Genomic DNA, 13,352 nt, shown 5'->3' with positions numbered 1-13,352 from the left:
ATTGCGGGCGGCTGGACTCTCTTTTCCAGGATCCGGCTTCCCGGATCTCCAGCCTCCACCTCCTGTTTGAGCTTCGCTACATAAAGCGCTCCACACACACACAAAGCCTTCCACTGTGTCTTCCTTCTCAGGAGGGGGCGATGAGTACCCCTCAGAGCTCAGCGCTGGGCAGTGGTGGCGAGGGAACCCCGCCAGGCTCTTTTCTGCCCCTCCAGCTCTGGGAGACAGGTACGCAAGACACTTGGGCTTGAGCAGCACGGTCCACCCCCTCATCTCCTTCTTCAGAGCCAGGGGTCACGGATGATCCGAGGGGCCCCCTCCCCGGTGACCCACTATTTAGGGGGGGGTGGGGGCTGCTGCCAAAGCTGGCTATACCCCCTGTGCAAGATCCTGAAGCTCAGGCCTCTCCTTTCCCAATCTCGGGGCACACAGAAGTCCGGGATACCGCGGGCCTTCTTCCTGTTCCCTCCCGCCCACTTCTGTAGGACTTGCTCGTCCTCCTGTACTAGAGCTCTCGCAAGACTGAGATGCTCTTAAGTGCTATGCATTTTTTTAAATAAAGATTTTATTTATTCATTCATGAGGGACACAGAGAGAGGCAGAGACACAGGCAGAGGGAGAAGCAGGCTCCACGCAGGGAGCCCGACGTGGGACTCGATCCCAGGACCCCGGGGTCATTCCATGAGCCGAGCCGAAGGCGGACGCTTAATAGACTGAGCCACCCAGGTGCCCCTCAAGGGATTTCAAACCCGGGTCTGGGCAAGCCCTGCTCCCTGGTGTAGGATATGCCTTTTGGTGAACTTTTCTCCTTGGTTGTAGTAGATGCACTACCCCATCGTTTGGGGGCCTCCCTTTTCTAGAGCCTCAAAGAACTAGGGCATTTTTTCCTTGAAGCAGAACATGACTAAGTTCCAAAATCCAAGTCCAATCAAACTTCTCGGACACTACACTTTAATCTTCCGGCTTGGCGTTGGGTGGTTCCTAATCTTTCCAGTCACTGCAATAGGTCTTTGGGGTATCTTATTTCTATTTACGCTTCAATTTTACTAGCTCCTTTCCAATGGAGAAAACTTCCAAGTTCTGATAGTTTTGAGACACGAAAGCAGACATCAAAGGTGTGGAATTGTTATGCTTAGATTCTCAAAATGCGGTCTCCTGGGTTAGGGACTGAAAGCAACAGAAAACCTCAGATTCCTAATAGATCTGCTAAGTTCAACTTGTCAACCTTACTTTCTTAAACTGAAAATGCAGGATCAAGTTGCAAAGGGCAGTGCCCGGGTTGGCTGATTAGCAACTCGGTTAGTTCACTCAGGGATGCCAAGCAATTTTTTCACTTCTAGGCAAGCTCACAAGGGGGCTTCAGACCATTATTCAGTGCTTCCTGAGCACTTTTCTAGAACTGTTCTAAGCACTGGAGATACAAAAGGGGAAAATGCTCCATTCTAAAGATACATCGAAGCGGGTAAGACCACCACATACACAGAACCTACAGAACCTAAAGTCAAACGTGAACACGGGTTTTGTAGGACCTGGGTTATATTACGGAGGTTCCAAGAACTGGAACCAAGTCACCTTCATTTAAAAAGTGCAGAACCTGGGACGCCTGGGTGGCTCAGCAGTGGAGTGTCTGCCTCACTCAGGGTATGATCCAAGCTCCGGGATCGAGTCCCACATCGGGCTTCCCGCAGGGAGCCTGCTTCGCCCTCTGCCTGTGTCTCCCATGAATAAAGTAAACTTACTAACATCCTGTATTTACTTGTAAAGCATGTAGTGAAGTACATGGAATATAGCAGAAGCATAACCTTTTATTCTAGTGGGCCTGTCCTTCTAAACCATGATTATGAGAAACTTAGTAACTACAAGTCACAAAGGGAATTAAGATTCTTACAGTGGTAGATCACCTACACATTCACACCTAAGCTGAAAGTTGAAGCTGGATCAGCTTTTTTTTTGAAGACAGAAGGTTTAAGCATTCACTAGGTGAAGAATTGCTTTGTAATTTTTGGGTTACTTTTAAGAAACTTAAAAACTGGGCAGCCCGGGTGGCTCAGTGGTTTTGTGCTGCCTTCAGCCCAGGGTGTGATCCTGGAAACCCAGGATCAAGTCCTGTGTCGGGTCCCCTGCATGGAGCCTGCTTCTCCCTCTGCCTGTCTCTCAAATAAAAAAAAGAAAAAACAAAAAAAAAAAAACAAAAAACAGAAAACCAAAACCTTAAAACTTCCTGCTCTCTCCAGATTCACCTTAACTTGGTTTCAGATTTTTTGAAGTCAGAGATAGCTGGCCAATAAATACTTGTGGAGGGCAGCCCCGGTGGCTTGGTGGTTTGGCACTGCCTTCAGCCCAGGGTGTGATCCTGGAGCCCCGGGATCTAGTCCCACACTGGGCTCCCTGCATGGAGCCTGCCTCTCTGGGTCTCAAATAAAATCTTTGAAAACAAAAACAAAACAAAAACAACTTGTGAGGCAAATGTAAACAGCTTACTTCTAACTAGGCCAAGATTTACTCCTACAGTTTAGAGCCAGCTTGGTTTCACTAAATCATGCTGCTGATGGGATAACCTTTTAACATAGTATTAGAACCACTTTGGGGGCAGGCCTGGTGGCCCAGCGGTTTGGCGCCGCCTACAGCCCGGGGTGTGACCCTGGAGACCTGGGATGGAGTTCCACTTCGGGCTTCCTGCATGGAGCCTGCTTCTCCCTCTGCCTGTGTCTCTGCCTGTGTTGCTCATGAATAAATAAAATCTTAAAAATAAATAGAACCACTTTGGGACACCCGGGTGGGCTCAGGCTGTGATCCCAGGATGATCAAGTCCCACATTGGGTTCCCCTGCAGGAAGCTCACTTCCCCCTCTGCCGGTCTCTCTCATGAATAAATAAAATCTCTGGGGGGAAAAAAAGGATCCACTGTCATTCCAAAAAACTGAATACTACTTATTTTTTTCATTTGGAAAAAGGACCACTTCCAACAACCCAACTGTTCCTCCCTAATCTCAGCTTCTACCTGATTAAGGAATTTATGTTGTCCCACCTTCCTTTACATACCCAAGATCTTAGTTGTTCCTTTAGGTTTAAAAGGGTTCAAGGAAGCATTAGTAGGGTATAAAGGAGAAAGATTTTTCAATCCTAAAAAAAATTCGATTTGCCATATTATGAAGGGGGGGAGTGAAAGAAGGAACAGAACCAAGTTACAAAGTATTTATTAAAAAAGTGCATTCACAAAACTGAATGATTAATTCAAGCTGCAGAGCAGCTAACAACTGCATGGCAGTGAAAATGAGGTGCATACTGGCTCAGATAAAAGGTTGTCCTCATTAAGGATGTTCCTGCAAGGAAAAAAAAAGTTATTAAGTGTTTACAGAAGCGCTTGAAAAATTCTACAATTATAGTCAGATTTTGTTCACTTGGAACTCAATTACTTTAAATACTTTTTGCCAGCTATGGCAGACAGATCCCATTTTTTGGGTTCCCAGGCACAATCTGTCATCCTCTACTTTGGCAATTACCAAGCACTCTTGCTGACAATTAAGTTTATAAAAGGCTTACCTTTTAGCCATAAATTTGTATGGATGAGTTTCTGAAAATTTTTTTTTTTTTTAAAGAGAGTTGATTAGCCTGGAGTAGCAGACTCCTCCCTAGAAAAGTAAACAACCTTTAGAACTAGCTTTTCTGAGACCAACTCCCAGATCAGGGTAAATCCCCCCACCCCCCAAAATTAATGGTCCACCCTCCCTCCCACCAGGTTTTGGGGAAGATTATAATGCATTACTTTGAGCCATTGTTTTAATGAAATGGGTTAAAGGAAGGTAGGAAATAAAATTAAAAGGGCAAAAATATATTGTCACAGTAGAATTAAGTGTTCACTTCCTTCATTTGGGAGCCAAGGCTAGGGTGTCCATTTAAAACAACTGATCTCCAGAAAAGCCAGTTCAGCTTAACTGGACTAGTTTTGGCTCAATATATTAAGGAAAAAGTAACAGAAAACTGGAATTTAAGTAACACTATATGGATGGAAGTAAAATCTGTTCTTACCTACCAGCATAGCAATAAAACCTTTTCTCCTGGTTCTGACTGCTAGTCCTAAGAGTCAGGTGTGCCTTACTCTTGTCTGCCTCCTTTCTTGCGATGGTCACTGAAAACTTCACTCCCTCCTAGCTTTCATGGAGCGTGCCGTGGCCTGCCCCTGGCTTATCTGTACTCCACATACCACAAGTGTCTACTCTCAGCTGTAGAGTGTCTGAGCTCGGAGCCATTCGCGCTATACTTGCTAGCAGTTCCTAGAAGCTGAACATCTCTCCTGGATCTTTAAAGGCATTGTCACGAATCCTGAGGTATCTGCAAACTCCCTCAATAGTTAAGGTTCCACCTGCCATTGCAAACTCAGCCAGTATCAAACTCATGGAACTATCACCCATGCTTTCCCACCCTCCTCCCCCCCCAACTCCACACCCACCCTCCTCCCCAAACTTCCAAGTAACACACCCACGGGATGGAATACACAATCCTAGTGATAAACAATTCTCTATGCTACCAGGTACAATGGCACTGAAATTGAGGGTACCAAAGGGAGGGCTCAAAAGAACCTATGTAACAAATAACAATGATTGGATATTAACTGTAAAAGGCTTTAGAAATCATTTTCTATACAATTAACATTTTAGGATGGTTGTGTGATGTACCATTTATTTAAAGGAAAACTGCAGTTAACGTGAATATGGTAAGGCTCCTCACCATCTGCAGAATTTTAATGTCCAAACAGGTTTAAGTAGTATGGGATTATTTGTAAACCTCAATTACCGACCCACCCCCCAGAACAAAATGTAACTGCTGTTTTCCTTTAATGTAAACCTGGTTTTGTATTAAAAATAAGATATTCTTACTGGTGCTGGTCAGTTTAAAAAGGTCTCCCAAACACTTCTAATCTGTGGACTTATGGGGTGGCATTAGCCAGCAGCTGGTTTCTATCCTCTGGCAGAGTTTTGAACTTGCATTGTGATAGAAGCATTCAACATTATGAGGGGTAGTGGGTAGGGAAAGTCCAAAGCTCTGCCAGTCCCAAATCCATACAGTTGTCATTCCATTCAAGAGAATATTAAATCGTTTATTGATTACACATGATAATGGACGATACACAAGCTTTAATCCCATCTATAGTTTTATCTGATACCATAATTCAATTTAGATATATTGCATAGGATGTGCCAACAATCATAATAACCAAATAAACTCCAGGACTTTGCTTGGGTGACCCTTTTAACGGTGAACTCCAGGTCACAACACATTAACTGTCAGTTCAACCACACCAAGGTTTGTGGAGACAATGGCTTCTGTGCCCAAGCAGGTTGCAAATAAATTTCGAGTGGAACCTGGCATCACCCTGAAGGAATTCTAACTTCACACTGTTGGGGTAGTTTACCAAGATGGCTTCAGAGTAGACTAACTTTACACAGCACATTTAAAAAAAGACACATTTATTCAGCGTCATGATCAGACTATTACATTTAGCAATCAACAGCATGGGTGCAAAAAAAAAATCTACATTAAAACCCTTTGTTGGAATGCTTTACACTTTCCACAGAACAGAAACTAAAATAACCTGTTATACAATTAGTCACAAATACAGTCCTCGAGTTTTTTGCCCATACACATGAGTATTGTCTAAAACATGTCTTCTTTGTAGCAGCTAGGCCCTGCCACCACTGTGCTTGGCTGAGTTCACAAATCTGTTGTAACCTGTAGCTTCCCTGTCACTTCTCTGGCTCTCCTCTCCTGCTAAGCTTTGTTTCCTGTTGAACAATATGGAATAAAGTTGTTAATCTAAACATATTAAGACTCAAGGCTACAATCCAATAGCAAGTTTTGTTTCCCACAAATTTTGCTGATCTGAATATTAACATCCACAATTTTACTGCAATTATAATGTTAACTATGTTGCACTGCTCAGCTACATTAGGGTTACTGGGTTCATTATCATTCACAAAAATTAACTTAAAACATAAAAGGGTGTTTACTTACCTGGCAGTAATTAAAACCTTCTGCCACTGCCATAGCTGCTGCTGCTGCTGGAACCGCCATAGCCACCTAAGAACATAATTTGCCCCTTTAAGCTTTGGAAGCACCAACACAGTAAGATTTTTTTTATATAAGGGGCAGTAAAAGTTCAAATTTTCAGGAGTTTGAGCTCACAAGACTTTCCCAATTTGATTGCAGATTGCCTGTCACTTAAATTTCCTAAAGGCTTTAACATACTCCACTGGTATTATAAATACCTAACACTCCCAGCAGCGCATATATACGATACCTTGGTTTCGTGGTTTGGCAAAGTATTGGCCTCCACCACCATAGGGGCCAGAGCTTCTGCCTCCAAAATTTCCTCCTTTCATGGGTCCAAAATTTGAGGATTGATTGTTGTAATTGCCAAAATCGTTATAGCTTCCGCCACCTCCAAAGTTGCTTCCTAGAAATGGAAAGAGGGCCTGTTACTTGAAGATGGTAGTTCTGAATTCTATTCAGTGCTCATAACAAAAAAAGCTGCAGGATCTGCTTTGCCTTCCTCCCAAACTCTGGTTGCTCCAATTACCTATTTCATCCTTTTCTGGGCAAGGCACGAAGTTGAATAATCCAGTGTTTTTAAAAAGATTCACCCACAAATTATCATGGCATTAACAGCTCACATTCTCTAGCCTCGAAGGCTTGTACCCATCCAGGGCACTGCAAACACAGGCTGGATCTATCAACTAAGTGCCTGAGATCCCAAAGGAGTCATATACTAAATCCTGCTGGAAACTAATCTAATTCTGATTAAAGGCACCACTATCCACTTATCCATCTATCTTATTTGGGAGTGAGGCGGCCCCAGCTTAAAGCTAGGAGGAGGTAGCATTAGCAAGCCCATTAAAAAATACCATGCATCGTACCACATAATGCTTTTTAAGAGCATTAAATCCCCTTAGGGACATAAACTCTAAAGGGCTAATCTAGCTTTTGCACCAAGTACTTGGATCACTGGATACCTACCACTACCACCGCCATAGCCGCCTCCGCCTCCTCCGTTGTTATAGCTGTCATAGCTGCCACTCCCGCCATAGCCACTGCCCTGGTTTCCATAACCCTGTCCACCACTTCCATAGCCTCTGCTTCCTCCAGAGTAACCAGGGCCGCCTCCTCCATAACCACCTACAAGAATACAATTCTTCTCAATAAGACAAAAGTATTTCACAGTCAAAACCTGTGCAAGTGTAATGCCTCAAAGCCTGCTCACAGCATGCTGTTATCAGAGCTGTTTATCATGCACTAGTTTAGCTCTACTAACCTAGTCTAAAGGTTGCCAAACGAAACTTCACCTATATATTCCTTAAAATAAACCTACCGTCATTACCAAATCCGTTATAGCCATCCCCACTGCCACCGTATCCACCACCACCTCGACTGCCACCGAAGCCACCTGGAAGAGAGTAGAGCTTTAAACCACTGTGAAGTGTACGGAGTGTACGTGTTTTATGTTGTTTTAAAGCTGAATTCTGTAAAAATACTTCCTGCGTTACAAAAATGATCCCAATGTTGATGATAATTCGGCTTTCTGGTTAGTGAAAAGCCAGATCTACGCTTGGATAAAATTTAAGCCAGGAGCTAATCTACCACAGATCGCAGAGGAAAAGTGACCTGGGGATAATCAAATTATAAATCTGTTAACTTTTAGTGTAAACTTACCTCGACCACTGAAGTTCCCTCCACGACCAAAGTTGTCATTCCCACCAAAACCACCTCCACGACCACCACCAAAGTTTCCAGAACCACTTCGGCCTTAAAACACAAAAGTTTTAAATGTCACATTATACAGATTGCAGAATCACTCCGTTACCTGCAAGGATTAATCGAACAAACGCACCTCTTTGGCTGGACGAAGCACTAGCCATCTCTTGCTTCGATAGGGCTTTCCTCACTTCACAGTTGTGGCCATTCACAGTATGGTATTTTTGAACTAAAAAAAAAAAAAAAAAATTCCGAGAGAACATGATCTCAGGCTTTAGAACCCAACACGGACTTCAGAAGCCGTAGCAAAGAGCATGCCCGACACTTACTGACAATCTTGTCTACAGAGTCGTGGTCGTCAAAGGTCACAAAAGCAAAACCTCTCTTTTTGCCACTGCCTCGGTCAGTCATGATCTCAATCACTTCAATTTTCCCATACTGTTCAAAATAATCTCTTAGATGATGTTCTTCAGTGTCTTCTTTAATGCCACCGACAAAAATCTTTTTCACAGTTAAGTGGGCACCGGGTCTTTGAGAATCCTATTGTGGGGGGGAAAAAAGAAAGAAAGAAAGAAAGAAAAAAAAAAAACAAACAACTCCGTTATTTACAGCGACCAAGCCACCCCTTGCCAAGATGACTAAAAAGCGTGCCAGGAGCCCCAAACGCGAGGTCCCCTTGGCGGCCCGCTTCTGCGTCTGCCAAGGAAGGAATAAACCCTCATCTCACTCACTTCTCGGGAGACGGCCCTCTTTGGTTCCACGACTCTTCCGTCCACCTTGTGCGGCCGCGCGTTCATGGCCGCGTCCACCTCCTCCACGGTGGCGTACGTGACGAACCCGAAGCCTCTGGAGCGCTTGGTGTTGGGGTCTCTCATTACCTGAAAGGTGAACTCCCTGAATACTGAGGAGACCTCCGGGACTTCTCAGGCTGAGTTATAAATTAAAAAAAGAAAAAAGAAAAAAAAAAAAAAAAAAAAAGAAGCGCCCCTCCCCTCCCCTCCCCCGCCCCCCCACCAAGCCCTCCCGCTCCCCCGGGGCCGCCACACGTGCATCTCCTCCCGGGAGCGCCTCCGCCGCTGGCACCACCCCTTCCGGCGCCGACCCGGCCCGGCCCGGCCGGCTCTCCGCCCCAGTCCCGTTAACCGCCGTCGGGGCAGCGGAAGCCCCCGGGCCCTCCGTCTCCGGCACATCTTACCACACAGTCCGTAAGCGTCCCCCATTGCTCAAAATGGCTCCTCAGACTCTCATCGGTCGTTTCGAAGCTCAAACCTCCGATGAAGAGCTTCCGCAGCTGCTCGGGCTCTTTGGGAGACTAGGAGCGGGGACACAGCTCGTCACGTGGCGCGCCTAACGCCCAACCGCGTCCCGTCGGGGGGAAAATCCTCGACAGCCGCGGTACAAGGCACGTATTGTTCCCTCGGGGTACGGGAGGCCACGTGCTTCTCCCCTCGGGGGGCGCCGAGCGGTGGGGGCTGGGAGGCCGCGGGCGCATGCGCCCCGACTCTCCCTCCGACGCACGCGCAACAAAAGGACTAGGCTGGACGGACGCCCGAGCGGCGCGGAACTACGGCCGCTCTGGAAGAAACTCGCTCCCGGAGACACGATAAAACAAAACCCGTCGAATGCGCCCGCGAGTTCTGCCGGGAGGGCGCAGCCCGGCGCGACGGCCAAGCGCTGCAGGACGGCGGCCTCATGGCGACGACGAGGACAAAATGGCGACCTCAACTTCGGGAGGGGAAGGCCCTGGCGGCCACCGAGGGGCTGCCGAACGGGCTGGCGCGAGCAGCCACGCCAGGCCGCGTCCTACCGGACCCAGGGAAGGCGCGAGGAGGGAAACTAGGCGGGAGGCAGCGGGTTACTCACCTCTGACTTAGACATGACGGCGGTGGGAGGGGAGACTTTCACGATGCTTACTCGGCGGCGTCCAGGGGCAGAAAGGAGTAATCTAACGAACGTATCTGCCAGCCTACCTTCGGCCTCGCTTTTTTATCCCGCCTCCTCGCTTTAGGCATTGGTAGACTCCGCCCCTGAGCGTCTCTGATTGGATGTTTGCGATAGCCTCCCCCTGCTATTGGTCTATAGTCCCGCACTGCTGCGCAACGTCATCCGCTTGGGCGTTCTACGCAGGCTCCGCCCCTTAAGGTCTATTGGTTCCCGGGTAATGTTATTCTTAAGCACTGTGATTGGCTCGCCAACCAGTCATTCATATTTGAACGAACCTAAGGTATTTAAATGAATTTTCAATCCGTTGCGTCCCGAAATTATGCCCCGCTCAGCTGGCGAAGCACGGTTAATACTATATATTACGAACGAGGTTATCAGGTGGTTTTTTTTTTTTGTTTTTTTTTTGTTTTTTTTTTTTTTTGCAACGACCGCCCGCCGGGCGCATGTGTAGTAAAATGGCGAGTTTACGCAGGCGCACTAACAAGTTCCGCTCGGCGCTTGGAGCACGTGAAATGGCGGGCGGGAGACGGCGCCGGATCTACGGCGCCTGCGTCGTGGCGGGAGTCGCGCGCCGCTTTGCGCAGGCGTAATGGGCGGAGAAAGGGTCCGGTCCCAGGATTGGTCGCGCAGGCGCAGGGAAGGATCCGTTTTGGCGGGCGGTTGGCGTTGCGCAGAAGGCGGCGGCGGCGGCGTCCCGTGGTCCGGCCTCGCCGCAGAGCAACAGGGGAGGCGTTGGCGCGAGTGACCGGCCTCGATTCCGGGTAAGCGGCGGATCGTCTCGCCTACTCGTGCGAGGTGCTGAACTGACTCCAATCGGGTCCGTTATTGTGTGAAATGAATGGAGCGCGGGGTGGGGGCTCGTAAAGGGGGAGCGCTGGGTTCAGCCAACCAATGGAAGGCGGGGGCGGGACGTCTGCCGGCCGGGAGTGCCGTGGAGCCCCGCGGCCCGGAGTCTGACTGGCTTGCGCGCGGGCCAATGGGGTCCGCCCTCGGCCGCCGGCGGATGGGCCCTCGGGCCGTGGGGGCGGGCCCTGCGCCCCTGAGCAGCGTCCCGGCGAGCCAATGAGCGCGGCGCGCGCGGTAGGTAGGTTGGGCTCCTCGGAGGCGGCGGGCGGCTGGGAGGGCGGCCCCGCTGTGGAGCCGGCGGCGGGCGGGTCGCCCAGTCAGCGTTGCGGCAGCGGGAGGCCTCGGGGCGGGCTGTGACGGGGCGGGCGCGAGGGCGCGGCGGGCGCGCGTTTTCTCCACAGTGGCCCCTGGCGCGCGGCGCGCGGCGCTCGGGCCTTCACCCCACACGCGTTTCCGGCAGCGAGACCCTGACTCTGTGGCGCGTCGCTTCGGCTTCGGCATAACCGCTCCACGCGCACCCGCACCCGCACCCGCACCCCGGGACTCGTGGTCGCTCCGCGCGTGGAGGCTCCCAGGGGAGCGCGGCCGGTCGTCGGGAACCCGCTTGGCCGGCAGCGTCCGCGCGCGTCGGAAGAGCCGCCGCCGCCGCCGCCGCCGAGAGGCGCCCGACCGCGCGTGCGCGGAACGCCGCGGCCTTCCCCGGACAGGAGGTGGATACTAGTGAGCCCGCGGGAGAAGTTTGGGACGGGCCGTCTGCGGGGCCCGGGGGGGGATCCGGCAGGGTGCGTCCCTACCGCCGGAACCTTTCAGGGGTCGCAGTTTGTGGCTGGGTGCAGGTGGGAAGGGCCGCCCTCGCGTCTCCGGGCACGATCCCTTGCTGCTCACCTCGCCCCGCGCCGCCCCGACGCCTCGAGAGAGTGCTGGTCCCCCCACCCCCGCGCCGGGGGAGCTCACACGGTGATGCTCAGAATAAAAACACGAATTTTAAAGACTCGACTTTCTTTTGTGTGCTCAGTGCCTGCCAGGGAGACGCTGTGCTGAGTAAGTAGAGCCTTTACCTCAGTCTCTTCTGTGACCTTCTGTATCTTTCTTTACGCCATTAAAAGGTTTCTTTCTTTCTTTTCTTCTTTCTTTTCTTTTCTTTTCTTTTCTGTTTTTTTTTGTTTTTTTTTTTTTTTTTTTAAAGATCTTGTTTATTTATTCATGAAACACACAGAGGCCGAGAGAGAAGCAGACTTCCCACAGGGGAGCCGGATGCCGGATCCCAAGACCCCGGGGTCCCGCCCTGAGCCCAAGGCAGACGCTCCACCCCGGAGCCACCCAGGCGTCCCATCCATTAAAAAGTTTCCGAGCCTCTTTCTGCTATTCCTCGAAGGATGTCTGAGTTTTGACAAATTGCTTGACATGGGTGATATTTAGGGTGTTAGGGGTAGGAGGACTCATCCATCCATCACCTGGATCATTCCGTTGCCTTCATTGTATTTTCTTCAAAGTGTTTAATTTACAGGCACTGTGATCACCTGTTGGTAACACCCATTCAGCTGATCTGAAGATGTTTTCGTAAAAATAAAGACGTTTTCGTTACACAGTGGTTATATCAGAATCTAAGTTGCACTCTTGATCGATGGCATAAGGTTAATAGAAAAATGTTTAGATACTGTAGTAGGTTTAACTACGCATGAAGGACACTGCTGATTATAGACCTTTGTGACATTATACAAAGGAAAGTTCATTTTAGTTGTCCATATAACGAAGACTGGAGAGATTTGTGTTCTCTGACACTTGCAAGAGGACAACTTGATTTCGTATTTCCTTATAAACTGTAGGTGTGCTGATCAGCTGCTTCTGCTGAGTTTATGAGAACTGAAGGGATCTAAATTACGGTTCTCCCTGATTTATTTAGGATCAAAGGAAATACAGTCTTGACTTACGGGATTTCTTACAGCACTATGGACATTTTAAGCTAACGCATTTCACCTCCTCCCTCACACCCATTTGTGACTATCAAAATGTCACCACACATTGCCAGATGTCCTGGGGATGTCAGTGGTAGTGATGGTGGCGGTGGTGGTGTAAAATCTTCCTCAGTTGAAAACTGTTGATTTAGGGGTGCCTGGCAGGCTGGGTCTGAGGAATGTGACTCTTGATCTCAGGGTGGTGACTTCAAGCTCCACGCTGGGAGTGCAGCTAAAGAATTAACTATTAATAAAAAAAATTTAAAAAGCAACGTTGATTTAAGTTGACAGATGCTGGAGGCACCTGGCTGGCTCAGCAGAGGAGCCTGCAACTCTTGCTCTCGAGTCATAAGTTTGAGCCCTACATTGGGTGAAGAGATTACTTAAACTTACAAAAATAAGTAATACGACAGATGCTAGAGTTGATAATCTTGTCAAAATATTTTATTTTAATAATTGGAAATTAGTGGGAGAAGGTGAATGAAGTGTTTAGGAAGTGGCCTTTGGTAAATGGATCGCTAAATCTTAATGGTAATCTCTTCAGATATAGAGAGCTCATTGTTCCTTTGGATAGGAAGGAGAATTTCATTAAGTTTTTATTATTTCTTGCAGTGTAACAGGATTGTTTGCATCTTTTGTTTGACTGCCTAAAATAATGGAATGGTGGACTTTGGATTAGATGCATCTTAGATTCTTACCTGCTTTAAGCCTCTTTCCTTTACTGGGGATTCTTTTGGATCAGTGTGTCTCAAACTTTTGATCTTGACCCTTACTAGGCAATCTGTTTAACTCTGTACACAAAACAAGTTTTGTTATATAAATACGTGTGCAAAGCGCTCTGGTATTTTCTCATCTATAG

General features: G+C 48.4%; 2 protein-coding genes across 8 annotated transcripts in view; one reads left to right on the top strand and one right to left on the bottom strand.

Moving 5' to 3' along the window:
* Positions 1-3,180: 3,180 nt before the first annotated feature.
* On the bottom strand, positions 3,181-9,730 carry HNRNPA1 (heterogeneous nuclear ribonucleoprotein A1). 3 transcript variants are annotated; one of them, XR_008665986.1, is made up of 12 exons: positions 9,612-9,730; positions 8,944-9,060; positions 8,480-8,626; positions 8,078-8,288; positions 7,885-7,977; positions 7,707-7,799; positions 7,366-7,440; positions 7,014-7,172; positions 6,298-6,453; positions 6,012-6,077; positions 3,543-3,631; positions 3,181-3,322 (listed from the first exon to the last, which is right to left on the bottom strand). XR_008665986.1 is itself a non-coding variant. In XM_055337096.1 (11 exons), the coding sequence occupies exons 1-10, from the start codon at positions 9,624-9,626 to the stop codon at positions 6,022-6,024; spliced, it is 1,122 nt and encodes a 373-aa protein (XP_055193071.1). In that variant the 5' UTR covers positions 9,627-9,730; the 3' UTR covers positions 3,181-3,631; positions 6,012-6,021. The 3 variants fall into 3 exon arrangements, 2 of the variants coding, with proteins under 2 accessions (XP_055193071.1, XP_055193070.1); XM_055337096.1 differs by having other exon boundaries at positions 3,181-3,631; XM_055337095.1 differs by lacking the exons at positions 3,181-3,322; positions 3,543-3,631 and adding an exon at positions 5,084-5,782.
* Positions 9,731-10,319: 589 nt separating this feature from the next.
* Positions 10,320-13,352, top strand: part of CBX5 (chromobox 5) — a 33,298-nt gene continuing 30,265 nt past the window's right edge. For 2 of the 5 annotated variants that reach the window (XM_055337105.1, XM_055337099.1), the window contains exon 1: positions 10,320-10,453. The gene's annotated coding sequence lies outside the window, so the exon portion shown is untranslated. Of the gene's footprint in view, positions 10,454-10,856; positions 11,249-11,278; positions 11,580-13,352 lie in introns of those variants that run through there. The other 3 variants (XM_055337100.1, XM_055337103.1, XM_055337101.1) reach the window with 2 other exon arrangements.

Source organism: Nyctereutes procyonoides, unplaced genomic scaffold (genome assembly GCF_905146905.1).
Source record: "Nyctereutes procyonoides isolate TBG_1078 unplaced genomic scaffold, NYPRO_anot_genome, whole genome shotgun sequence".
NCBI lineage: Eukaryota > Metazoa > Chordata > Mammalia > Carnivora > Canidae > Nyctereutes > Nyctereutes procyonoides.
This window is presented reverse-complemented; position numbering and strand designations above follow the sequence as displayed.